Source organism: Thermobia domestica, chromosome 3, assembly GCF_964235325.1.
Source record: "Thermobia domestica chromosome 3, izTheDome1.hap1.1, whole genome shotgun sequence".
NCBI classification, from domain to species: domain Eukaryota; kingdom Metazoa; phylum Arthropoda; class Insecta; order Zygentoma; family Lepismatidae; genus Thermobia; species Thermobia domestica.
Genome location: NC_137456.1, coordinates 94,913,672 through 94,941,366, shown reverse-complemented (window position 1 = coordinate 94,941,366; position 27,695 = coordinate 94,913,672). Strand labels below are relative to the sequence as shown.

Below are 27,695 nucleotides of genomic sequence, written 5' to 3'. Positions count from 1 at the left end.
GCCACTTTCTCCAATCGAGCCGAGTCGATAACTCGCCTTTACCGAGCCGGTTCAAGCCATTGGCTCAATTGAGCCCAGTCGATGGGTAATCCCAACCAAGCCAGCTCAAGCTGTACGCTCAGTTGAACCGAGCCGGGCTGGTTGACATCACTATTCCGGTTGGGCTTCTACTTTGGCTAAAAAATTGGACCGTGAAGTTCTCAGCTTTGATGGTAAGAACTACAAAAAAATATATGAAATCTTTAGTTTTACGTCCCACGCTTATGCCGGATAGGCTAAAGGAGACTGTGATGATGGGAAATGAATGAAATGAAGAAAGTGGGAGGAAACGGGAGAACTCCGAGAAAATCCACGAGCACGTTGTTTGTCCACCACAAAGTCCAAACTGCGCGAGCTAGGATCGAACCAGAAACCTCAAGCACCGGAGGGGAACGTTCTACCACTGACCCACCGCGCCCCCTCGTAAGAACTACAGTATATACTTATATTGGTGCTCATGGCGTCATTAACTTGTTCCACCACCAACGAATTTCGAGATACTTTGTTTTGCATCTTTTGTGCGTATTTTGTGTCGCTTTGTGCGCCTATTCCCACATTTTGTGCATCACCGGAAGTGGGTCAAAATGGGCCTACAAATATGACGGAACAAATTATTGCTCTTCCGCCACCAATGAATTTCGAGGTCGTTTCCTTCACATCGTTTTGTGCCGTTTTCTGCGTCTACTTCCGTTTTGTGCGTCACCAGAAGTGGGTCAAAATGGGCTTCCAAGATGGGACGAAAATGACCAAGAGTTCCGCTACTATCGAATTTCAAGGTCGTTAATTTCACACCGCGTACCCTTTTGTGCGCCTATTTCGACGTTTTGTGCGTCACTGGAAGACGGTCAAAATGGGCCTCGAAGGTGGGACAAAAATGACCCACTTCTCCGCCACTACCGAATTTCGAGGTCCTTCCTTTTGCATCGACTACTGAATTTTCGTGCTGTTTCGTGCCCCCATTTCCACGTTTTGTGCGTCACCAGAAGTGGGTCAAAATGGGCTTCCAAGATGGGACGAAAATGACCAAAAGTTCCGCTACTATCGAATTTCGAGGTTGTTAATTTCACACCGCGTACCCTTTTGTGCGCCTATTTCCACGTTTTGCGCGTCACCAGAAGTGTGTCAAAATGGGCCTCCAAAGTGTGACCAAAATGACCCATTGTTCCAACACTATCGAATTTCTAGGTCGTTTCTTTTGCATCGTTTAGTGCCTATTTTTTTAAAAAAGTTTTCTGTACTACTTCCTCGTCTTGTGTGTCACCGGAAGTGAGTTAAACAGGCCTTTAAAGTGGGAGTTAAATGGCTCACTGCTCCGCCACTATCGAATTTCGGGGTCAGTTCTTTCGCATCGTTTAGTGCCTGTTTTGTACGTTTTGTGCGTCACCAGAAGTATGTCAAAATGGGCTTCCAAAGTGTGACGAAAATGGCCCACTTCTCCGTCACTACCGAATTTCGTGGTCCTTCTTTTCGCATCGACTAGTGAATGCTTCGTGCTGTTTTGTGCCCTTATTTTCACGTTTTGCGCGGCCCCAGAAGTGTGTCAAAATGGGCCTCCAAAGTGTGACTCAAATGACTCACTCCTCCGCCACTACCAAATTTCGAGGTCCTTCCTTTCCCATTGACTAGTGCCAGTTTTGTTTCGTTTTGCCCCTATTTGCACTTTTTGTTCGTCACTAGAAGTGTGTCAAGATGAGCCTCCAAGGTGTGACGAAAATGACCCACTGTTCCGACACTATCGAATTTCCAGATCGTTACTTTCGCATCGTTTAGTGCCTTTTTTTAAAGTTTTCTGCGCCTATTTCTCGTCTTGTGCATCATCTGAGGTGAGTTAAACGGGGCTTTAAAGTGGGAGTTAATGGCTCACTGTTCCGCCACTATCGAATTTCGAGGTTGGTTCTTTCGCATCGTTTAGTGTGTATTTTGTACAGCTCTGTTCGCCTACTTCCACGTTTTGAGCATCACCAGAAGTGCGTCAAAATGGTCGATCAATGTGTGAGGAAATAGAGCCATTGTTCCGCCACTATCGAATTTGGAAGTCGTTTCTTTCGCATCGTATAGTGCCTGCTTTGTACTGTTTTGTGCTCCTATTTCCACTTTAGTGCGACAACGAAAATGGGTCAAAATGGCCTACAAGTATAGCGCAATAACTTAATGCTGTTCCGTCACCATCGAATGTCGAGGTCGTTTTCTTCACTTTTTTTTTGCTTGATTTGTGTCGCTTTGTGCATCAGTGGGAGAGGGTCAAAATGGACCTTGAAAGTGGAATGGATATGTCTTTTTCTGCCATATTTGTAGGTCGTCTTTGACCCACTTTCGTTGGCCTACAAAACGTGAAAATATGCGCAGTAACGGTAAAAACATGCACTAAACAATGCGAAAAAGCGACCTTGAAATTCGATACTGGTGGGAGAGTGGATCATTTTTCTTCCCACATTGAATGCCCATTTTGACCCACTACCATTGATTCGCAAAACGTGGAAATAGGTTTACAAAACGGTAGAAAACACGCACAAGATGATGTGAAGGAAACGACCTCGAAATCGTTCCTGACGGAACAGCATTAACTTGTTCCACCATATTTGTAGGATAACATTGACCCATTTCCGGTGACGCAGAAAACGAGGAAATAGGCGCACAAAACGACACAAAAAATTTACATGTAATTAAGCTAAATTTCCATTTAAGTTTGTAAGCTTAATTATATGGAAAATTTTATACATTTTTCCTTTACGTTGGTCTACTTTACGTTGATTTAGGACTTTTAAATTTTATTCAGTTTTCCACTGAAAAGTATATATAATTCAACAAGGAAATAATTAATTATTATAATTGTTATCTATATAATTGAATTCATTGTAATTTGTTCCATAACAAACACTTTACCATTTCGTACTAGCTGTTATGCCCGTTCTTCGCATGGATCAGATAAAATATCAATGTAAGCGAAATGAACAACGGGAGAACAATTAAGAAACATTTCTAAAATTGGATATATTTTGTGTGAATATATATCCAACAACGTACATGTGTTTTCATTGGGAAGGCCGATGGGGGCTGAATTTGAACGTATACACTATCGGGGGTGTCACTATACGTCTGAGCAACCCCAATAAATATGGATTCGACACAAATTCTACTACTTTTACATGTCCCGGTGAGCCACCCCTCAGACCCCCTTGGTTCGTATTTTGAAAAAATCTCCTCTGGCCCCCACCAACCCCCAACCAATACCGCGAAAACTATGAATGTGACACTAGCATCTGCCATTTTCTACTACTTTTTACATATGCCGGTAAAAGTCCCTATAATCCTCTGGTTCCAATTAAAAAAAAAACAATGCCTCTGGCCCACAGCCGATGGGGGCTGTATTTTGAAGTCAACGCCTGTGGAAGTATCACCATTCATCTCAGCGACAGCGAAAACTATGGATTTGACACTAATATCGGTCACTTTCCATTATTTTTACATGTCTCGCAATTCCCCACCTCCGGTGACTCCCGGCCCGCATACAATGGTAGCTAAATTTGAAAATCATCGGTAATGAAAGTATCACCATTGATCGCAGCCACCGCGAAAACTACGGATTTGACATCGGTCATTGTGGATTATTTTTACATGTCTCGTGATCCCCTTTATAATGCCCCCCTTTCTTAGCTGATGGGGGCTAAATATGAAAGTAAACGTGGTCTTGAGTTTCACCATTGAGCTCAGCTATCCCGAAAACTATGGATTTGACATTAATATCGGTCATTTTCGATTATTTTTACATGTCTCGGAATTCCCCCCTCTGGTGACCCAAGGCCCGCATACAACGGTGGATGAATTTGAAAGTCATCGCTAATGGTAGTGTCGTCATTGATATCAGCAACCGCGAAAACTATGGATTTGACACTAATATCGGTCATTTTGGATTACTTTTACGTTTCGGTATCCCCCTCGTTGACCCACGGCCCGCAGCCGAACACAGTGAATTTGGAAGTTAATGCGATCGGAGTTTCACCATGGATCTCAGCGACCGCGAAAACTATGAAATCGACACTGATATCGTTCTACTTTTACATGTCCCGGTAAACGCCCCCCTGAGACCCCCTGGTTCGAATTTTGTTGAAAACGCTTTGTCTTGGTATGGGACCTGGACCAAAGTATCTTTGACCAAAATTTGGTAACCCTCGGTCGACTTTTCTGGTCCCCAGGCCGGTCCCGGTAAGCGTCCCCTGGAGACCCCCTAGTAAGGAATTAAAAAAAAACTCTTCGTCTTGGTCTGGGGCCTAGACCAAGCTACCCGTGACCAAATTTTGAAAAGTTTCGGTCCACTCGTATCGTCCACAGGCCGCACAAAGATAGACAGACAGACACACGAACAAACTCTATTTTATTTATATTAGAAAGGTCAGATCCGCCGTTATTGTATTAGTGCGGTGCTTGAGCGATTGATCGTAGAAATTCAAACTCCGATGAGTGATAATTTTATAGGCTTGTTTTATTACAAGATAAACTCTTTAGTCAGTAGAGAAGAGGTCGTGAAACATGGGTTAGAGTTGATGACAATGGGTTTTGGTGGGTCTGTTGGTCACAGTGGATAAGAGTGGTTTATGGTGGGTGGTGGGCCAGAGTGGGTCACGGTGGGTCGTGGGTCACGACGGGTGGTGAGTCAATTGGTCGTGGCTAAAGTTTTCATTGCCCCACGCCCTCTCTGAACTACTGTGTTGAAAATTAATAAGTGAAAATCAATTGCAATTGATCAATCAATTGAAAGTAATTGCTGTGGAAATCAATTGCAATTGAATCAATTGCCAATTAATTTCAATTGCAATTGAATTACAGAATTCAATTGCAATTACTTTCCACTGCAATTACTTTCAATCAATTGATCAATTGCAATTGATTCTCCTTTTTCAATGGCCAACTGCAATTAACAATTAACCATTACTTATTTCAATTGTTAATTGCAATTAACAATTAAATTTACAGATTAATTGTTAATTGTTAATTCAATTGAAATTTGCCCAACACTGGTGATTGGGAAGCCTATAAGAAAGTACAAGGCATTTTGCATCAAAATCGAAACATTGTTGTAAAGTTATTAAAGAAAATTGTTTTTAGAGCCATATTATTTCAATAATGAATCTTCAGTTTTGGGGACTTACATCTTTTACCAACTTACCTTCTATCATGGGCGGATCCAGGACGGACTTTTTGAAGGTGGTGGGTTGTAATACTACTACTTAAAGCTACATTTAAGAGCTCCAAACTCTGTATGGGTTATATATATATATATATATATATATATATATATATATATATATAAAATAAGAAAGTTTCCTCTTCTGGAGGGAGGGGCAATCGCCCCGATGGCCCCATGGATCCGCCACTGCCTTCTATCGGTTTCAACTCAACCACTGGGGATAAGTGGGATATCATAAAAAGTATGCACTATGCTTTATCAAATTCAAATCATGTTTACGTTGTTCCTACCAGAAAATAGAGTCTTGAGAGCACAAATGTCGTATGTCCAGCTTTCTAAAATTTTCAGGAGACTGTTTCTAAGCGATAAATATGTTCTAGGGGATCAGAGAGAGTGAGTTCTGCGACATCTGTTCACTGTGGGCTATTACCAAGGAGTAAGAGATCTGCGCGGATGCGGATATATATTTCTTTTCTTTGCGGATAGCGGATAAAGTTGCGAATAATGTTTCCTACATCTTTTTCTACTTAAAAAATGCTGTGAATTTTCTGATACTGGTGGAAAGCACTAAGAAACATTCGTTTTGAATTAAAAGGTTTAAAACCAGTTGAAAAATGATAAAATCAAAATACAAGTGTGTTTGAAGCTTGTGACTCAGTGACAGCAAAAGGACAAAAACTGACACGAAAGAGTTGTCCTTTTATTGCTGTTTTCAATATTTTTAGCAGCCGTTTTGTAGGTGAATGACATCACTGGCCTAAACAGAAATAAACGACAGGCCTCTTCGTTACTCCTCAAGTACCGCTATTTACTGTGAAAATGAAAAATAATTGCCGCCAAAGCCCCTCTGATAAAGCTGAAAATTTTCAGAACATTGGCCTTGAAGATGTAGAAATATCTTCAAATAAAGTTTTTCTAGCCTGAGAGGTCAGGAACCAAAACCTTAATTTAAAACATTGTATCCCCTTCCATAAACTGAAAACTGGTCAGCAGAATTATCTGTGCCTTTTGTGACAAACTGTAGAAGCGCGTAGGTCACCGAAATAGTAAACAAATCACATCATACGCTCATCCTTCTCTCTCTACCTCTCTCTTAAAAAAAAAATTCTTCTTGACTCTTTCCTTTGAAGTACAGCAGATACTGAATGCACATTTGCGACCCCACAGATTTCTCTCTTCGAAGAGATGCCATGGACCTCAATGAACATTCCGAGGGATTGGAGTTTTATAACAGCAATTGTCTCTCTCTCTCTCTCTTTCTTTCTTCTTGTGTGTATGTGTATATGTATGCATGTTCTGGGCCTCAGATAAAGAAAGAAAGAACAACCAATGCGTTGTTTCTCCTACCCTAAATGCGTCCAACAATGAGTGGGGGCTGCAAAGAAAAGCAGTAAAATCTAAACTTCCTCTATTGCCTCTTACCGAAATTAAAGGCATAGACTTCCTATTTGTATTCGAAGTTATTTTCACTTATAGGTTCAGTAAAAGCGTAGTCGTGAAAGCTTGAGTTGATTTTGAGTTTAACGTCCCGTTCAACAGCGACGCTATATCAGACGTGGACCTACTGATTAACGTGGAATCCGAACCACATGAGCTCCCTCCGGGAATTGACCCCAGGTCTCCCACGCCAAAGGAGCGTACGCTAACCACTTAGCCACGAAGAAGCTTGGTCGTGAAACCATTATATTGCGTTGTTAGTTTCGTCTCCCCCCCTTTTTTTAATTTAGTGCGATTGCTGGTGCTAGTGTCAGTTCGGGATATGTGGATGTTTGGGGTGCTGTGATTAATTTTTACTTCTTAATAACGATTATTTCTATTTCGTCTTTGTGTTTTGAACAAATGCCCTTTTTTATGACTAATAATGAAGTTTTAAATCTTAGTGACGTGCTCTAAAATTAGTAGATTGAAGGGATATTACCTACGTGGCATTATATTGGTTCGATATCTGCATTTGAAGACCTTGGGTAAGTTCATAGATCGTTCATTAATTTCTAATTTGTATCTGCGGTTTATATTGCATTTTATTTATCGTAGTTGGTATTTGATCACGAGGAAACTGATTTCATATATTGTTCCGTTTGATCAGAAAACTACAAGAGATAGCCATTTAAAATGTATTTAAAACTATTATAGAATATGTTAGTTGTATATATTTGCTACCTCATTATCTGTGGATGCAGGTGCGGATAGAGATGTTGCGGATGCGGATAGAGATGCTGTGGATGCGATATTTTGTATCCGCGCAGACCTCTACAAGGAGTCATTTAAAGTGGGCATTTGATATTTGTGCACCTGGCATAGAAGTGTCGAACTATAGAAATAGTTGACAAATTCAATATTGAGAAAAATTGGACATATGATATTTATACTCTCAAGATTCGAAATGATTTTCTTTATGTGAAAACTTCTAGCATGGGGAAGATATTATTCCCTCTTACTCCCTTATTTTTGATATATTTTTACAACATCAAACAATAAGGTTATTTTCAAAGATTGGAGGAAGGCATATATAAGTTTCACACACCAAGAAACAGATAGACGGACGGACAGAAACACAAATGCTGGTTGGGTCAGTTGGTAGACACTTGCTACTTTCGTTTCAATTACGTGTGTATTTAGTTTTGGATGTAAGCTTATTTCTATATTTTATTAACAGAACAAACAACACCCTTAGTTTTGATCTAGAATCATACTTGAAGCCTTATATAGAAAAAAGTCAAACAGAATGAAACCATATCTAAAACTGTTATGCTACATTAAATACCTGTTCCTTCGACTAAAAGACAAAAGCATACTTGTTGAAGATTCGAACACAAATCCGTGGATAATGATGTAAGAACGTTACCTATTAAGCCATACATTCACTGCATTTCTTCTATAACTTTTAAACATGCAAATAATTTTTGTTTGTGATGTGTCGAACTTACCATATAAGTTCTTCTGTTTTCCCTAGACTATTTGTGTTATTTATTTTGTAAACTCCACCTGCAAACGTAGTATATGTTTTTGTTTTTATTTTACTAGAATCCACAGCTTTACAACTTTGATATGGTCAATTACATTATAAAGCGAAGTCATTTTCTCTTATCTTCCATTGCTTCAAGGGGCGAAATATACTATCCCGCAATTTTTTTTCTTTTGTAACAGATAATACCTAAATAGACACAATAGAAAAAAATAACGTATGGTAGTACTTTAATATAATAATGAAAGTCGGGACATTATAAAATCGTGAAAGACATTTTCTTCGAAACCGGGCCAAGTGGTAATCCTAGGACGGTATCTTCCAAGTAAAAAATCTTCAGTTCTTAAAGCCAGGGATTTTTTGATGTCGCAGCCAATTTGAATTCCCTCTTGTAGAACTTCGGATCCGCCACTGTTTGCGAAGTAACAGAGTGGTTTCCCATTCAAAACTGAATTTTGATGAAAGGGATAGTAAAAAGTCTGAGACATTAGTCATCTTGTATGGAAACTTACTACTTGGAATATGAAAAATTACATAAACATTAGTCATCTTGTAAGGAGACTTACTACCTTCAAAATAGAAAAAATAAACATTAGTCATCTTGTATGGAGACTTACTATCTGGAAAATCGAAAATAACATTAGTCATTTTGTATGGAGATTTATGACTCACCCTGTAGTTCTCTTTCCGAAACAGTAATAAATAACGCCGCAAACAAAATTACAAATTTGACTCAAACCGCTAAGAAATGAGGGCTATGGGATAAAAGATGGCACATTGTTTGCAATAGAGGTAAAGTTCTAGTTTCTTAACAATGGCAACACTGAGACTGTTGAAACTGGAGGAGCGCAATGGTTTTTATGTTAATTAACTGTGAATTAATCTGTGATCTGTGAAGAAAGATAGAAATCAAAAATTAAGGAAGATTTGTTTATATACCTCACGGTGAGTAAGTCAATATAATGACTTTCAAATATATTGGCCGGAGTACTGAAAACAATATATGTAAGTGTTCGTCGGTGATAGATTGTCATACTTGTACCGTTGCAGTACAAGGAACGAAAGTAAATTGTGAGTGATGTTCACCTAAGCATAAATACAAAAAACGTATTTTTTTAGCGGAAAATATACCACGTAGCTAAAGATCATTTTCGGAGCACCATTATAAAGAACACGCAAGTATAAATATTCAATTTTTACAGGATATTTTCGATGCGTGACTTCTTTTGTAACTCGTATTTACCATGCTATGTATACTGTATTTAGTAGTTAAATTACTAATATTTATGGCCATAATGTGTACCTCTGACTTAAATACCATTATCTTGTATGACAACATTATAAAAGTTATACGTATTTTTGATCAAGTGGGCTGTGAGTATAATTGTATTTTAGGATATAGTATACGAGAGTGCCTCATCATTTAGCGAGGACTCACGAAGTGCAGTCTTTTAAGGATTATTCATTGAGGATATAGGAACTTGAAAATGAGGTAAAAATGCGACTTTCATTTAATTACTGAGTAATATAAAATAAAATGTACGTCGGTTTGCGTTGCGTTTCGTTGTGTTTTATGGTATGCGAAGAATAATAATGTGCCCTTGTACGTAGTGTATGAGTATATGTGGGAGATTTGAAACACATATCGCATATCACGTGCACGTGGATGCTTCTTACTACTTCTAAATGTAATAAAAATCATTTCTATACGTAGTGCAACAGTAGGAAGTATCCACGCGCACAGATCATGAGGCACTGTTGTATACTATTACCGACAGCGTTTAGTTGAAAAAAAAAAAAAAATATGCACACAACGTAAAAAGTATTAGCTGCAATAATGGTGTGCCTGTCTTGCATGATTTATTATTATATTACCCATCGAAATATATTATATTACTTTGATGTAAGGGACACGTGCGCTTAATGCAAGATGCGACAGAAACGATTATTAGTGCGAATACCACGCTGCAACCTATGATAGGTAGCCACTAGAAACTGAAATTGCATCAATTGCGGTTGGGGACAGTGTAAAGATGGTAGTCCGGGCGGTATCGTAGGAAAGGCACATCACAATGATGAGTATAATAATAAAAAAAAGAGAATTGAATTTTTAATTCAACGTCCCATGGCTTTTAGGCTAAAGGAGACTTTGAGTAGGCATTTTATGTTATCTTTATCGGCGTTGGACCCGGGATCATGTGCAAGTGCACGCTAGCCAGTAGACTACGGTATATATAAGATCGTAAAGATTAATGTGAAGCACACGGACCAACTTGTGCTGAGTGGTTCATAATTTTTTAAGTTGATTACTTTTCTTTAAAGATTTAAGCAGTTTTATACGCTGAAGTTTGTTTCAGTTTGAAACTGCTAATAGTACTAAGCACTGCATATCGATAGTTGTATGGACATTACGCGAGCGGACTGTTCTACCAAATTTTGACACTTTTCTTAGATATTAAGGTTAGGTTAGAGCTTTGTATTTCTTTTAGCAGAGCATTTACTAAATGAGGAGCACCATTACTAGGTGCGGATTGGCTTCAGTAGGGCCCAGTATAAATACAGTGTAGACGTACGAAAACACGAATAAACTTGTGCTAAGTGGTCATTGAGCACGAATGCTATCTAACGGAGTCAGGGCAGGAGCGTAGCAGGAGAGCCCGGGCAACAGAGGGGGGTGTCCGTAGGAAGAAGGTGCATCACCGACGGGAAGGGCTTGCCCAAGTTGGCCAAGCCCAAAAAAATCCGCCGTGTTTTTTCGGATTGGGCCCGCCTGGAAAAAAAAAAAAAAACTAATGTCCAGCTCGGTTTCTTTGGTTCGGCAATTTTTCGTTAGTATATTTTTGGTACAACTAAGGTGATCACATTGAAAGTGGTTTTTATCAGATTTTGGACTTTTCTATTAGATGTTTTCGCGTTAAGGATACAACATTCGACATAAGACCTTTATGAAGTTTTGAATGCGCTTAATGAATAAAAAAAAACTCCCCTTAGTTTGAGATAATTCTGTGCCTGAAAGCATGAAGTGCGTACGTCACAAATCCTTGTCTTCCAGACAACAGTAAACATGCTTACTTAAAACACTAAATACGTATTGGACATACTACATTATGTACTTTGTTATTTACGTCATCAAACCGTATAGAGCAAAATACAACCAATCATTCGTTGCAGACAGGGTTGTTGGAATTTTCCACAGCCCAAAATTCCACAGTGGGTTTTATTGGGTAAAAACCACAATAAAACCTAAAAGAGCCCACCTCAAAAAATACTCTTCAAAACTTGGATTGAAATATTAATCGTAATATGATTGTAATTACTTTCTTTTAATCGTACATCTTAGTGTATGCCTAGATTCAAAATTGCCGTAATATATGTATTTACAACGAGAACAGAACAGAACACCATTGAAAACAAAGGTTTAGGAATCATTCATAATGAGTTTTATTTGCGCTTGATCAAATTCGCTGTAACACTGTTCAACTGTAATCTGTTATGTAAAAATGAAAAGAATTTTGTTTGGGCGCGCAACACGGGAAAACGGTTGAACTTTTTAGAATGAATTTTTGGATGCAGCTATCGGGGGGAGCGGATCGTCAAAATCTATGCGAAAATCTTAGTATCTCTCGATTCTGTCAAGTTAGGAAGATGACATTTTTTTTTTTTTTATGTAAACTTCCCACTAAAAGTAAGTTGGCCCGTGTTCCAGTACTTTTGAGAATTTCCATTTTAAGTGGGAAAGGGAAGCATTTTCTATAATTTGAAAGCGGTTTTACCTGTTGTTTCTGATCGCATCACACGGGGAAACAGTTAAGCAATTTGAAATGAATTTTTGAACATAAAGAAGTAGTTAGTTCCTACTCTGAGCTGGGATTTTTATATTACTTTGATTCAAGGGCGCATCCTAGGAGAAGGAGTAGAGGAAGTTCAAAATTCATGTAAATATATATATATATATATGTCACGAACTTGCCAAGTTAGGAAGATTAAACTCGGTATGTAAACTTTTCATTAAAAATAATCTGGCATGTATTGTAGTGTTTCTGAAAATTTTCGTTTTAAGGGGGAGGGGGTGATTTTCCATGATTCCTTTGTTCACATTCAAAGCGATGTTGTCTGTTGTTTGTGATCGCGTCACGGGAAATGCTTGAGCAGTTTGAAATGAGTCTTAGAAGATATTTAGTATCTACCTCAAGCTGGGATATTATTATGTAACTTTCCTTAAAGGGTGTAAGGGAAGGGAAAGGTAACTTTCCTAAGGGAAAAGGGGTTTAAAATTCATGCCAGAAATAGAATATCTTACTACACTTTCATTGATATGCGTATCCTAAGGGGCAGATGATATAAATTTCTGCTTTGAAGTGCTTGGAAAAACAATCAGACGTCAATTTACATTTTTGACGTCTGTGTTAACGTTTTCATACATAAATTCTGGAAATGGCGGGCTAGTAAATGTAACAGAGATTTGAAAAGTGGCAGTTCGTCTGATTGTTTTTCCAAGCACTTCAAAGTAGAAATTTATATTTATAACAATGTTCCCATATATTTTAAAAAAAAGGAAGGAATAAAAACGAACTCTCCGCGCGGGGGCTAGAACCGACACCCTTCGCTTCAGAAATTTCAATCACAATTACTAAATCTGATTTACTGCGAAAGCACTTAGAAGGAAATGCGTTATAATATTGATAATTGTATCGCTCCAAGCAAAAGTTTTAAATAGTCATTTTCGGTCTTTCTCAGTAATTTCTACTTAAGATATTGATTGTTTTTGCATTTGCATTTTTAAATACCTGGTATCCACGCTACAAAGTGCAATTTTTGGTCTTTTAAATTGAAATTTTCATAGTAAAAACACGAGACATTCTAAATTAACTGTATATATTTTGGCGGCGATGCAGCGTAAATTTTCAAAATAGTGGCTATCCACGCTACAGGGTGCAAATTTTGGACTTCAAAGTTGAAATTTTGAGGGTAGAAACATGAGACATTCTAAATTTACTACATAGATTTTGTCCGCGATCCAATGTAAAATTTCAAAATATATTTCAGTTTTTTTCAAAACAGCAGTTAATAGAAAATTGCTACAAGTTGTTACAGTGACAGTCTTGAAATGTAAATCACATTTTAACACTTTTACACCAAAGACATTGAAATATTTCTAAATATTAATAATAATAAACCTGATAATATCCAAAAAAACTCATATGGGCCCGGGTGGATTTTTTCTTTCAAAAGTACCCAGCTTTTTCAAACCCTGGCGACGGGGGATATAAGCATAAACGAGAATAGTGAAAGAGCAGTCTTACACATACAATACTTTCACTGTCACTCAAAATTCATTTCAATGTGCTGCACATTGAAAAAAAAAAAAAAAAAAAAGGAATGAAATCTTTAAGTTTTACGTCCCACGCTGATGCCGGTTAGGCTAAAGGAGACGGTGATAATGAGAGATGAGTGAAATGGTGGAATGAAGAAAGTGGGAGGAAACGGGAGAGCCCCGAGAAAACCCACGAGCACGGGTGCTGCACACTGACAGTAATTACTTATATTCACACTCTCGTTCCTTAAAAAAAAATCACATCTATTTTAACCATAAATTTCCTATTTGGTAGAACCACCTTCTCGAGTGAATCTGAGATATGGAACTACAGGAGTTGATAGGTTCAATTCCGGTTTGCGATTTTTGCACGTGGCTCCCTTTTAGCTAATGTTGGCGTTAGTACATGCTTTATAATCCACCAATACTGTACTAGTATTCTTTATTTTGTTACATAGTGAAAATGCGAAACAGAAAATTGTTTTCATTGATACTCTGCTAGATTTTTCTTTTATACGAGGAAGTAATTCCTAAGAAAAAATTATTTGTACCATGGTTATTTACGTTGCCCGTAGAGGTCATTCGGACATTATTGACCAAGTGGTTGCGAAGACGCGCAAAGCGATACTTGCAGCCTCGACTCCCTGTTCCAAATTATTTCAAAAGTGCAGTAAGAGGAATACTTGAACTGAAGTTACTGTAGCTGCTAAGGAAGAGTCCCAGTATTTTAGTTCCAGAATCTGATCAGATCGTATGTGGTTAAGGAAGAACGTTCCTGCACGTTCGAAGAAGAAGGTATTGTGAAGGAAGAAAGACGACATTACGTTGCTCCAGTTTGAACTAAGGAAAACATTGAGGCTCTTCGAGATTCTGGCTGACGAGTAGCCCAGCAAAGTCTGCACCGCGTGCTTCACAGCAAATGAACATTACTTGCTGCTCCATTCAAGCAATGCAAAACACAGTGATCCGAAGCTGTATCCGTATAACATTACTGTATTTGGTGATCAGGTGATATCCACCCAAACACAATGGAAGATTCTTTAGGCCATCTTTTAAGATCTAATTTTAACCCGTTGTGACGTTTTTCTGCGGAGGTTTTTTAATAATCTTTCTGTTCAAGCCAGCAAACATTAGGAAATGCGTGGTCGGATAGTTCAGTTATGTGGTAACATTCATGAAGACATGTGCCGTAAAGTGGTACGAAACATGCGCACCCAACTTGAAGAGGTTTCTCTGCAAAACAGGGGTCATATTGAATATGTGATACAGTTAAAAGGGGGAAATATTTCCATGGACGCACCATCTTGTAGGTAATGATATGCACTTGTAATTAAAAGTAAATTTGCAATGTAAATTTTAAATGTGTCAGCTGTTCGTACGCCACCTTTGTATTATATAAAATTACCGACCTCTTTGTTACACTATAAAACTCTACTTCCTCATTTCTAGAAATCGAAATATAAGCGAGTGTCAAGTGCAGAGCTGTGTCCCAGGAAACGCGGATGGGTCTTCACGGATTCTCTTTGTTCAACAAGGGAATTCTGTAGTTTCATTCCAAATGTGTACAATCAAACATGATTGCTTAAATGGTATTTTAAGTAGGAATACGGCTTTAAATATACGTACAAAATTTAATAAAACCCACTGGTCTGTTCTTTTAAACATTGGTTTTCCACAACCCTGATTGTCAGTCAACCGACTGTTCCCAAGATTTGAGTCCGGTGCAATAAACCTTGCGAATTTTATCTTTCAGTTTTCTTATATTTGGTTGGTTTGTAAGTTATTGATTTTTTTCTACTGTAATATTTTTTTTCTTCCAGTTCAGTGGTATTCCTGAGAACTGGGACAGGTTACTTGAAATGAGAACTCAGTTTTCTCTGTGGTAATCAATTACTTAACTTTCTCAAACTATTTTAGGTAATATTAAATTAAAACACCTTATAATACGCCCTAACATTTTTTTCTTTGAATTGATTGTTTATTAAGGATTTTTAGCACCTTATATCGCTGTGTTGATAGGTATTATGTACATTAGGTCATATTGTAAGGTAATTTTTTAGTTGATGTAGAATTATACTTAGTTTATTTCCATAAAGCAAGTATCTTAGGTCATGTTTAGACTTCGGATTTTTGCATATTTGCATGTTTTATTCCTGATGTGATATTGGTATGCTCTTTAAACAGAAATTCGTTTCAGCTGTTTTGGGTCAAAATAGCAGAGTTTTATAGTGCATATATTTGCATATTTCGGAGGTTAGTGCATGTTTATGTCGTTATTGCATATAAATGCATATTTAAAGGAACGAACAAATTGATAATTTTTAACGTTCGACAACTTTCTTTATAAGTTGAATGTCAAGTTTCTAATATAAATAGACTCCAAATCTCTAAATGGTTCATTATTGTAGGTTTAGAATATCTTCCAAGGTCATGTGAAAGAAGAATAACAAAAGATTGGGTGATTAATCCTACTAGCAATGATGCATGAATGTTAGCTTTTTGGAAGAAGATATAAATAACGATGACAAATCACCTACAACAAAATTTCTACGTCACTCATCTCGGCAGTTAAAGTTGCTACTGTTGTGTGTGTGTTTGTAGATTTGAAATTGTGTGGTCGTGTGGCTGTGTAGGAATACAAAGAAAAATCAGAGTCCATTTAGTTGTAGTGCGACATCTTCAAATTCGAATTTTAACTAACTCAGAGTTTTGTCCACTTTTTGCCCATTTTTGTCCACCCAAGAAAAAATTTGGTACCATTCAAATTAACAAAGGAGGGCCATTCCAAAATTTCGGCCACTTCGATCACCTGTAGTGCAACATCTTCAAATTCGAATTTTAACTTGCTCAGAATTTTTTCAATTTTTGTCCACCCAAGAAAAAAAATTGTACCATTCAAATAAACGAGGGAGGAACATTTCCAATTTTCGGCCACTTCGATCACCTGTAGTGCATCTTCAAATTCGAATTTTAACTAGCTCAGAATTTTGTCCACTTTTGTCCACCCATCAAAGAAATTTGTACCATTTAAATAAACGAGAGAGGGCCATTTCAAAATTTGTCCACATCTATTACATCTTTTTCAATTTTTGTTCCCAAAAAATTGTACGGTACCATTCAAATAAACGAGGGAGAGCCATTTCAATAAATTCGGCCATTTCGATAACCTGTAGCGCGACAGCTTCAAATTCGAATTTTAATTAGCTCAGAATTGAGTCGAATTTTTGAACATTTTTGTACCACGAAGAATAAATTCTGTACTATTGAAATAAACCAGAGAAGGTAATTTAAAAATTTGACCACTTAGGTCACCTGTAGTGAGACATTTTCAAATTCGAATTTCAAGTATCTTGGTGGTACAAAAACGTACAAAAATAGGGAAAATTCTAAGGTAGGTAGAATTCAAAGGTAGGTAGGTAGAATTCGATTTAAAGGTATCACATTCCTGATGATCGAAGTGGACAAAATTTTGAACTGGTCAACCTTTGTTAATTTGAATGGTACAAATGTTTGTGGTACAAAAATGTACGGAAATTGGATAAATTCTGAGCTAATTAAAATTCAAATTTGAAGATGTCGCACTACAGGTGATCGAAGTGACCAGAGTTTGAAAGTACCTCCTTTGTTAATTTGAATGGTACAAAGTTTGTTCTTGGGTGGACAAAAATGGACAAAAATTGGATAACATATTGAGCTAGCTGAAATTCGCATTTGAAGATGTCTCCCTACAAGTGATCGAAGTGGCGGAAATTTTGAAATGGCAAGGGATGCACAAGAGACGAGTCGAGACAGGATTTTCCTGACAAAACTTGAGTCGAGACACGGCCCTTCCAACGAGAAATATACATTTATCGAGTCGAGACATCACTTTTACAGTACATTTTCGAGACGAGACAGCCACAAATCTTGTATCGTTCGCATCCCTAAATGGACCTCCTTTGTTAATTTGAATGGTACAAAATCGAATTCTTGGATGGACAAAAATGGACAAAAATTGGACAGAAATGTCGCACTACGACTAAATGGGCCCGAAAAATCTTCTGAAATAGTGGATTGAAGTTGAAAGACGTTAACAATTCAAGAAGAAAATATATGATGCAAAGTGTATGCTAAATAAGTAATATTTTCAAAGTAAGCAAGCTTGATTTGAGAAGAGGACATTTCTATTATTTTCGACAGCAAAAGCTCAAACGTCAGCAGCGCTCAATTGTTTGGCCTTCTTATATTTTCAGCAGTTTCAAGCATAATAAGTAGTTTTTACAACTGTGAAACAACTCAGATGTGGCTTTTTTTTTTTTTTTTTTTTTTTAAATACTCGACAGAGTTCATCCTAAAGAAACCGTTGAAGAATGTATTTCAAGAAGAAATGAACAACCCTTTGGAAATGATCTCTAAATTAATTAAAATATTTGCTTTACAAAATCTAAAACTTGTCATAGCAGTTACTTTCTGAAATAAGGAGATAAGTTCCCAAGTTTCCCTTTAAGGAGTTCATGATAATTTTGAAATATAAGCTTGTGTAGCTTTGATACGCATCTCGGTTTCTCAAAACGTAACTCTTCTACTAACTCTTCCGTTATGTTTTCGATAACTTTACCTTCTTCCCATTCATGCTCCATGCCTCGCTCAAATCACTTTATTCCATTTTAAAGTATCAATATTATACATTGCAAATTATTATTGTTTGAAACGGACAATGTTACGCTAGGAGAAAATATTTTGGGATTTACACATAATTGGATACAAAAAGCAATTTCAAGTGGATTTATTTTCTTTTAAAGGTTTTTGAATACAGGTTATTAATACAGTAGAAACCGCCTTCAATAGGTCCCTTATTAAACGGAAATATTTTAAAACGGAAATATTTAACTGTCCCATGAATTTAAAGGTAAAAGAACATAGTTAAATTCTCTTGATTAGGCGGAACCTGTGTTGCGAAGAACAGATGTTAAAATATACTTTTAATGGGAAGTTTAAATTCCGGAATTTTCAAGCATTTAGAAAATTTTTCGACATTTTGTAAAAGGTTAGATATATGAACTACGTTCTCTGTAAAGGTCTTTGTTTACTTGTGACAAGACCCGAAATCAGCCATGGGGCATGAATATATTAGGGGGGTCAAGTCATCAAAAATTCTCTTACAAATATCTAAATTGTGTTTTTCGTATTGAGGTCTGGAGGAGCCACGAAAAGTTTAGGGGGCAGGCCCCCTAGCCCCCCTCTAGTTGTGGGCTTGCTTGTTACCCTGCATATTTAACCTTTAGTCCACCGCCATGTAAGGCCCTAGATACCGTGCGACTTTTTGAGCGAAGTGCAATTCACATAGTAATTTCCAAATACCAATAACTCGTTCTCTAGCTGGTTTAGAGACATGGAACAAGCAGCATAATATACAAAAAAGTTCAAAAGGGAGCAGACATTAGAGTTGAGTTGATTTTGAGTTTAACGTCCCGTTCAGCAGCGAGGCTATATGAGACGTGGACCTACTGATTAACGTGGAATCCGAACCACATGAGCTCCCGCCGGGAATCGAACCCGGGTCTCCCACGCCAAAGGCGCGTACGCTAACCGCTTAGCCACGGAGGAGCTCGGGAGCAGACATTAGAGGGAAAAGCGCTGAAAAGAGCATAGCATCTACTTTTTGTCTTGACCTTTGAAACCGTAGGTAGGCTTTTTTTGTTTGTTTGTTTGTTTATCGTAAGTTTTATGTATATTAATTCGTAGAACAAATAAATACTGTAATTGAATACGGTAGGCAGTGGCGTATTTAGGGGGGTGGCTTCCGGGCTTAAGCCCCCCCGAAATCTTAAAGTAAATGAAAAATCTTGCAGAATTTTCACATTTCCAGGAAAAGCCCCCCCTGAAAGTTAGCAAAGCCCCTCCCGAAACAAAATCGTAAATACGCCACTGACGGTAGGCCTATGTACACCATTTTATTTTATCTCGCTGTATCCACTATATGTATGTACATCACTTAATTTTTTAAAACATAGGCCTACATCTATCTTCGTTAACTTTAAAACCTTGAATGGAAATTTTTGAGAGTCCCGTTCAATTTCGCTAGGTAGGTTTTATTATATGCTTATGCTTGTACATGTTGGTCATGTAATACAACTTTTTTCTCTTTTTCCTCATTTAACTTTAGCTTTTAAATAGTGCATATTTACAAATTTTAGTGCATATTTGCATATTTTCGTCATTTTTAGCGCATATTTGAATGCATATTTTGCCGTTTTTTAGTGCATATCGATCCGAAGTCTAGTCATGTTTTATTTTGTGCGAAGTATTTAATTTCACGCTAATTTTCTTTTCTTTTTGTTCTTTGATTTTGCACTGGTTTGTCTTTTAAGTCAACGGCTGGAGTTACCGAAGGACTTAATTTTCGAAAGTTAATTTGAACATCACGTACTTTTGTACTACATAGATGATCATTGTCTTGTGAATTTTGCTTACTCTTTAGCAGTTTATCCCGAAAGCACTCTTTGGAGAAGTCCTTAGTTCTGTTTTGGGTTCTAAATCATTCTTTCATTTCGTGTTTTTCGATTGATAACAGTCATGTGATACTGGTTGTTACAGCTCGTTTTGTGTATAATTACATACCTTTTATTCAAATGGAGGTAATAATAATTACTATTATCATTAAATTTATGTAGAATATACTTTTTTGTTTGTTTGTTCAGATACACTTATGAGTACGTATAACGGTAGTTCGAACAAAATTATTATTATCATTATTATTATTATCAATTCTGTAATGACTAGAGATATTCTGTTGAAATAAAATTATGAAATGAATATGTATGAATGATATTACTAATTCTTACGATGGGATGTATATCTGTTACAGTGTAGGAAAAGTTTTTGTGCCTGAAAACATCAAAAAGTTGAAGAAAAACCAATGAACTGTTTCGAGACACTCTTCAGCTCTTTCTCTTCACCTCTGAAGGAACTCATCAAGCACACTAAAGGAGTAGTTCTAGCAATTTCTGGTTTATCTAGACATGTACATGAATCAAAGAACCACGTAATGAATGTGAAAATTTTACACAGAAGGTCCTCATTGACACACAGACATGTTTTCAAATATATTTTTTACCAGACCGGAAATTTTACGTTGAATCTGGACAGAGTGAATTAAGAAAAATAAAGCATTATTACACAAGCTGAAAAATTTACACAGTCATTGTTAGCACAACTTCCTTTAATTTTGACTTTTTTGCTTATTGTTAGATTCAATAAGGCTTAAAATTTGTTAACATGACTGAATTCTGTTTGGTTTCAAGGGGAGAATTTGGTTTTGACAGAACCTACCGCCATCTGATTTTCAGTTTTATATGTTTTCGAAATACTTAATTCTTGACAGATAATACGAAGAATCTGAAATCTGTAGAACAGTAACAAGTTGCTTCACAATTCTATTTACGAATTTTATTACAAAGCAAGTACTTTACATCATCATCAGTTTGCTGAGTTATTGGCTGTGGTATCAGTGGGATTAAGGACTACTCACCTTTAAGCTTGAACAGCATGCAAGTTATCAGAATTTAAAAAATACAATACCACATTTGTTAACTTCGTATCAACAGATGAGAAAATTTGCCCAATAACGCCTTAATCCTCGATAACCAAATTCGCAGAACTGTCAATAACCTGAGCTGCTGAGGAAACTGCCAGACGCGACTTTTTAGAGCACGTTAGGACGGTGTAATTTTTCGTTTTATTACTTATAACCATCCAACTATTAAATATTGACACATGCCGTGCTCTTAGATTTTACACACATGAGCTAATCAGATATGTAATGAAGAAAGCTCCAACAACGTACAAAATGACTAATCCTTTACGAGGATTTTTTTTTTTTTTTTTTTAACTGGATGAGAAAAACAGAAGTACTTTAGGATCGAATCCTTTTAATTGAATACTTATTTATTAAAGACTCGATAAGCTGCACTTGAAAAAAGAATTGAACATCGACTAAGAATGACAATTGTATCACTAGTGTCTCTGCCATGTAAAATTTGAGGGGGACATCAAAGAAACTGATTTAAACGGTACTACCTAGCCCACCTGTTTATTATCTTCGATTCTATTTGTTACCTTTCTGCTTACCTTCACGGACCCCCTTAGGTATATCAAGAACTCTTATTATAATCGTTTCACAGCCTGAAAATTATATTCCAAATAAATATAATTAGGATATTTATATTTTATTCTGTCGTTAGTAGGATTAGATTAAAGTATTGAATATTTTGTACTTCAAAATACTGGGGGGGGGGGACAGGTCCCCCGTCAGAGACGCCCGTGAATTGTATGATAATTACTATACGTAAATATTAATAATGAAACCAACGACTGGCCTTAAGACAATACAAACTCAATATTGTGTGACCTGTGACAGGATCGTAACCGTTTTACTTTCTTAGTATTCGTATTCCTATTTCGATATGCTGTAGTTTATGGGACGGAAATAATTCGTGTATAATATATACTTGGACTCTTGCAATCGAACACTTTATTATTCTTTAAAAAACCATAATGACTATTTGACTTTTTTTTTTAACACTTGCGACAACTACACTGCGCCACTGTACAAACTTCCAATCCACGTGACTTACGTAAGATAGCTTCCTGTTTACTCACTGCAGACCAGGATGAAAATCACATTAACAGAAGGAGGCAAACCAACTTCATCACTCTTGCAAAACTATTATGCTTTGAACTATCTGCTTCCTTCGTTTCAAATATATTGGTAACTCACAGTTCCAGACACTGAAGATATTGGTACCATTAAATATGGACGACTCGCAAAGACTTACATATAGTTGTTATGCAACTATTCCATTTATATCACAGGATTTGGACTACGCTATACGTTCATGACTATTGATGGCTGAACCCCTCTGTTTGCTTTTTGTCACCAAGAACTATCTTTTAACGTTTTAAGACGAGCGACGAGCGTAAGATTCTCTTTCTTCTTTTTTCTCCCACTGCGCTCTCTCTCACACGCACACACTGAGCGGGCTTGCAGACAAAGGAAAAATAGTAGACATGCTTTACACGATACGGGATTGGCTGAAAAGGATGCAAGTAAAGAATCTTAGCCAATAATAACAGTGCTTGCTTTCCCGCATGCTGAAAAGTGAGTATCGCGGAATGCTAGGAAAAAGAAAGAATACTGCTAGTTTACCACTACAACTGCAAAATCCTAGCGTTCGAAGGATGATAATCATAGTTCTAACCAGAAACAAAAGTTACTGTTAGATGAAATAAGGAGTATTGAAATCGCAAAATTTTCTATCTGCTGGCGGGTCGATAGCATCTGTTAATGATTCTTAATTGAATTTTAGTTCAGGGACTTCAGTTAGGGTTCATTATTTATGATCTTATGCAAACATATAGAAAAGACTTTTTATTACCCACAAACTAGAAAGAGGAGGACATCTTATTATCGAACTACAAGTGTATTTCATCCTTTTATTCTACAGGATGAAGAGAATCGTATTCATCATATCTTTTATTTAGCAGCAAAATTTTCTTCAGGTGCTTCGAAAAAGAGGTGAGGAGTGCCTCGGAACACTTCGCTGATCTTCTGACTTTTGAATATTTTCAAATATGATAATTTTCATTCACTGTATGAAGAATATTACTATCTCATGCGCATGATTAAATTGGTCTAGTGTAGATGTCGAGCTAAGGAGCTAAGTATGAGTGTAAAATAACAGAGCAATTGACTTGTTATTGTGAGAAATCAACTTTCTACTTTCCAGAAGTTCTTATGTTTTACATTATAGATAGGCCACATTCAGCACGGATTGTTTTAGATATCGCAAGTCATGTATCAAAATTATTTGCTGACTGTCTCTGAATGAAATCATTACAGGAGGATGTGTTGTGTAGCTGCGGGAATATGCTGTAGGATGTTGAGAAAGACCCATAAAATATTTGCAGGGCATTTTGTTACTTCCGTTACGTTTTTGTTTAGTCATTGCATATACTTAATTTTACAGATACCTAATGGGGATGGACGAAAATGACGATGATATTTTGGGCGAATTTGTACCTTCAATCAAGAAACAGAAAATTGCAACTATTCCCTCACCATCCCAGATGAGTTCTCGAGGATCTGTTTTATCGGAAAATACAAGAAGAAATTTATTATCCAAGCAAAAAGGACTCAGTGATTATTTTAAAGAACCTGCAAGCAAGAAAAATAATGCGCCGAAGGCAGTTATTAAAAAATCGCCAAGCGAAACTGAGAAAGTTCAAAGCAATAATTTCAATAGTTTCGAAAGTACTTTTAGTAAGTTGGAAGCCTCCATAAAAGAAAGCTCAAGGAATTTTGCTCAACTAAGAAGTGATCCTGAATATTGTCCACTGTGTCAAGTACCTTTTGACATATTAAAGATTACTCCACAGGCACATTTGTCTAGGTGTGCTGTTCCAGAGAATTCAGAAGGTAAGGTCTAGAAGCTATTAATATTGTTATTGCTGTTAAGATAGTCATAATTCGTCATGAAGGAGGCCAGTAATCTATTTTAGAAATATAGGCAAAGCTGTTTTTCCACAATATTTGAATTTTATTTTATACTAGCAGAAATGCCTGCTTTTGCACGAGAAGAATAAATGTTTATGGAATATGTTTATAACGTATAATTCAATCCACTCCTTCCCTCCACTTATGATGTGTACTTGCATCAAAGTGTAATGAAAGAAATAAGATCAATCCAGGTTCAATGTTTAATAATGCATATTACAGGGTGCAGCCGTTGTTCTTTACAAAAGAAAATGAAATCCTTCTCCCTCTTCCGGATACACATTTCAGATTAAGATAAGTTAAAAATTCATTGCAAAGGGTTCAAATTGTTTCATACACTTTGGCCATTTTATGAATACAGAATGCGAAACTATATTTTAAAATTGCCGATCTTAATCCCCTTTAGATGCGATATTTTCGGAAACGCACATGACAGTTATTTTTAATAAGTTTATATGACGGTTTCATCTCAGTAACTAAGTAATAGTGTTAATTTTAAATAATACATTCTCACTAGGAGAAATATGTGTAAAGTGCAGCATATATTTAAGAAAGCGTTTCCCCCTACTGTCTACTTTCATATGAAAAGTATTTTCTCTAATGTATAGAGATTTAGCACCGATGGAAGTTCAGTAAATGTGGCATATTTGTCACTGTTAGTCCCCCTACTGGCTTAGTAGCTAGTGCGTGGCCTCGCGTGGCGAAGTCGCTAACGCTCTCACCTTTGGTGCGAGCGGCCCTGGATTCGATTCCTGGGGACACTGTCGAAAAAGTGTAACGGCTTTTTCAGGCCAGCCACGTTGAGTGATGTTTTCCTAAGTTTACCTCATTCACACCAGACAAATGCCGAGATGGTACCTAACATAATGGTCCCATGCCGCTTCCTTCCTTCCCTTTCATCGGATAGTGTGCTTCATCCTTCATATATGTGACGGGCTAAATGGCCACAGATACCAAAAGCCCAGAAAATCTTAATTCCTGATCCTAGTAGCTAACGTGTGCTTTTGATACACGTGGTCCTGGGTTCGATTCTCAGTAAAAGGGCATAAAAATTAATAATTTCGTAATAATTAATTTTCATTAATCACCCGTTTCCTTAGTCTAATGTGCATACCTTAAGACGTTAAACTAATATATTTAAGTAAGAATGACTAAAATATATTAGTTTAACGTCTTAAGGTATGTACATTAGGCTAAGGAAACGGGTGATTAATGAAAATTGCAACATGCTATGTCCAACTTCGTAGGATGTTCAAAATTTAATTGATCAAGTTTCTGTTTTAAAGGGAGATAGGATAGCTGCTGTTAATCCTTGGAACAGAATTAGCAGGGAAATATATCTCAGAGTTATTTGAAAATAATATAAAAATTAGCAATTTTGTCACCTAAGTTACCTGCCCCAATAGTATTTTCAAAGTTTAAAGTAGCTATTCTACCGTGACAAATATGAAATGCAAAATAAAATCATTACGATCGTAATCAGAAGTTTTTGTAGAAATGAAAAATGTAACTTTTCTTTTTTTAGTGAGTATCCTTGTTTATTTTTTAAAAAAATGAAACTTCTGCCTTGTAATTGTCTGTCACTTAAGTTACTCTCTGGTTCTGTGAATTTTCAACACATGCCAGGATTCAAAATGCAACGTGACATGGTTAGTTTTGTTCTCTGAATGTTTCATGCTTGAGTGTAATCAATAGCACCGATGTTCGTTATACGTTTTTGATCTTGTTGAAGAAAACATGGATGAATGCGTAAGTAGGTTTAATATGTGTCACGTAAGTTACCAATGTTTCAGAACTGTCTATGTTGGTAAAAAATTATACTTAGTATATTCTGAAGTTCTGACCTATCTTTCTAAAGTATTAAAACAGATTGCATTCAAAGTTAGTAATCTGATTAAGTTTTCTTTTAAAATACACAAAATGTCACATACGTTACCAATGTCTCAGTAACTTACGTAACCATAGTAACTTATGTGACTTCAGAGAACGCCTCTGACATAGAACACGAATTATTTCATCAATAATTGTCATTCTGTAGCACAGTGATATAAATAACAATCTCCACTCCAAAGTGATGAATAATTTTCTCTTTCAATCTAACGAAAAACGAACGCCGATCGACGGGCTTGAATCTGTAGTAAAATTCGTCGGATTGGCTTATTTTTTAAAAAAACATAAAAATCCAATTTTTGACTACTTTGGCTGAACTACTACTGTGCTGAAATTATTAAATGCAATAGCACGTTTGGTGCAAAAGTTCAAATAAGTCATTTTTATGTTTTAAATTAAATTTTGGTAAGATTCTTAAACATGATTTTGTTATGGACTATTTCATTATATAATCTAATCTTTTTTCATTCTCATAAATGTGTCAAGTACAGGGGAGATTATTTAAAATATATTATTATGATTTTATTCTTTTATATTAAAATATAAGAGAAAATTTAAAAATATTTTAAAAATACAAATGAAACATACATTAATTTAAAAGGGTAATGAAGAGAATATATAACTTTTTCTGCGCACTTGGTGTATTTTATCTGCAAATAGGTAGATACTGAGACGGAAGAAAATGGAAAATTTCAGTGTTAAGTCTGATAGGTGTTTTAGAAGTTAATTTTCTTCTCTTTCGTCTACTAAAATCTAAACTTTAGTACAGTAATTGTATGTACACTGATGTCCAAAATTATTGTCGCATGTCTATAACTGTCTTCTTGTAAGAGTATAATTTGATAATGATTTTGCAGAGTACTATTAATACTGATATTTGTGTATAATCGGGAAATGTGTATTTGTGGTGAATTTCAGAGGAAATGAATTATAAATACGAAAATTAGAATGAGTAAAACAAAATGTTGCTAAGTGGACAAGAAAGTTTTATTTTCGTTTTATTGTTCGTATTTACTGCTTTTTTGACATGAAATTTGCCACATACATATCTTTGCCGATTGTATACATACTAACATTGTAAAAAATACTGGGCGAATTCGTTATCAAATTATATTCCTACAACAACATATTTATAGATATGCGACAATGATTTTGTACATGAGTGTACATGCAACATATGTTTCTTGCTTGACACTACTTTCGTACATTGTAGTAAACATCCTTCCATGAAAGCCGTAAGGAACTATTTGTTTCACGCCATAATGCATATCTTGTCTAGTTCTGCAAAATAAACCACTTTCACAAGCACAAAATAACTCTTTTTAGTGAAGAAGCGCATATGGTAACGTAAGTGACATGAATTATGACATCTTTTTAAAAACGTTAATTTTTCGTAAAATGGAAGTGAAAAGTGTACGCCAAAACATGGAATCTTTACTAAGAAGTTCTAAGGATCATAACAAAAATATTCTTTTTGTCATTTATTGAAAATAATTTCTGACTTTTTTCTTGCATGACCTGCTGGAATTAAATAAGAATGACCCATATATATATATAATATGTAACCTTTTTTACACGTGCATATAAGTATTAATCGTTGTTTGTGCTTATGTAGGCACATTTTATGTCAAAACTGATTACAAGTTGTATTATTTATTAAGAATGTGTTTTTCTTCATTGTTAAAATTCACGAGAGGGATCAGCGTAGTGTAATTTTTGCTAAACTTTCAGTTGAAATAATAGTAGTTTCTTGAGTGTAAATGGGTTC

General features: G+C 36.3%; 1 protein-coding gene across 5 annotated transcripts in view; it reads left to right on the top strand.

Moving 5' to 3' along the window:
• Nucleotides 1-8,967: 8,967 nt before the first annotated feature.
• LOC145680620 (DNA cross-link repair 1A protein-like) overlaps nt 8,968-27,695 on the top strand; it is a 77,902-nt gene continuing 59,174 nt past the window's right edge. The window contains exons 1-2 of one of the 5 annotated variants that reach the window (XM_081751302.1): nt 8,968-9,134; nt 23,511-23,959. In XM_081751302.1, coding sequence (XP_081607428.1) covers nt 23,518-23,959 — 442 coding nt within the window. In that variant the 5' untranslated portion in view covers nt 8,968-9,134; nt 23,511-23,517. The other 4 variants (XM_081751304.1, XM_081751305.1, XM_081751303.1 and 1 more) reach the window with 4 other exon arrangements.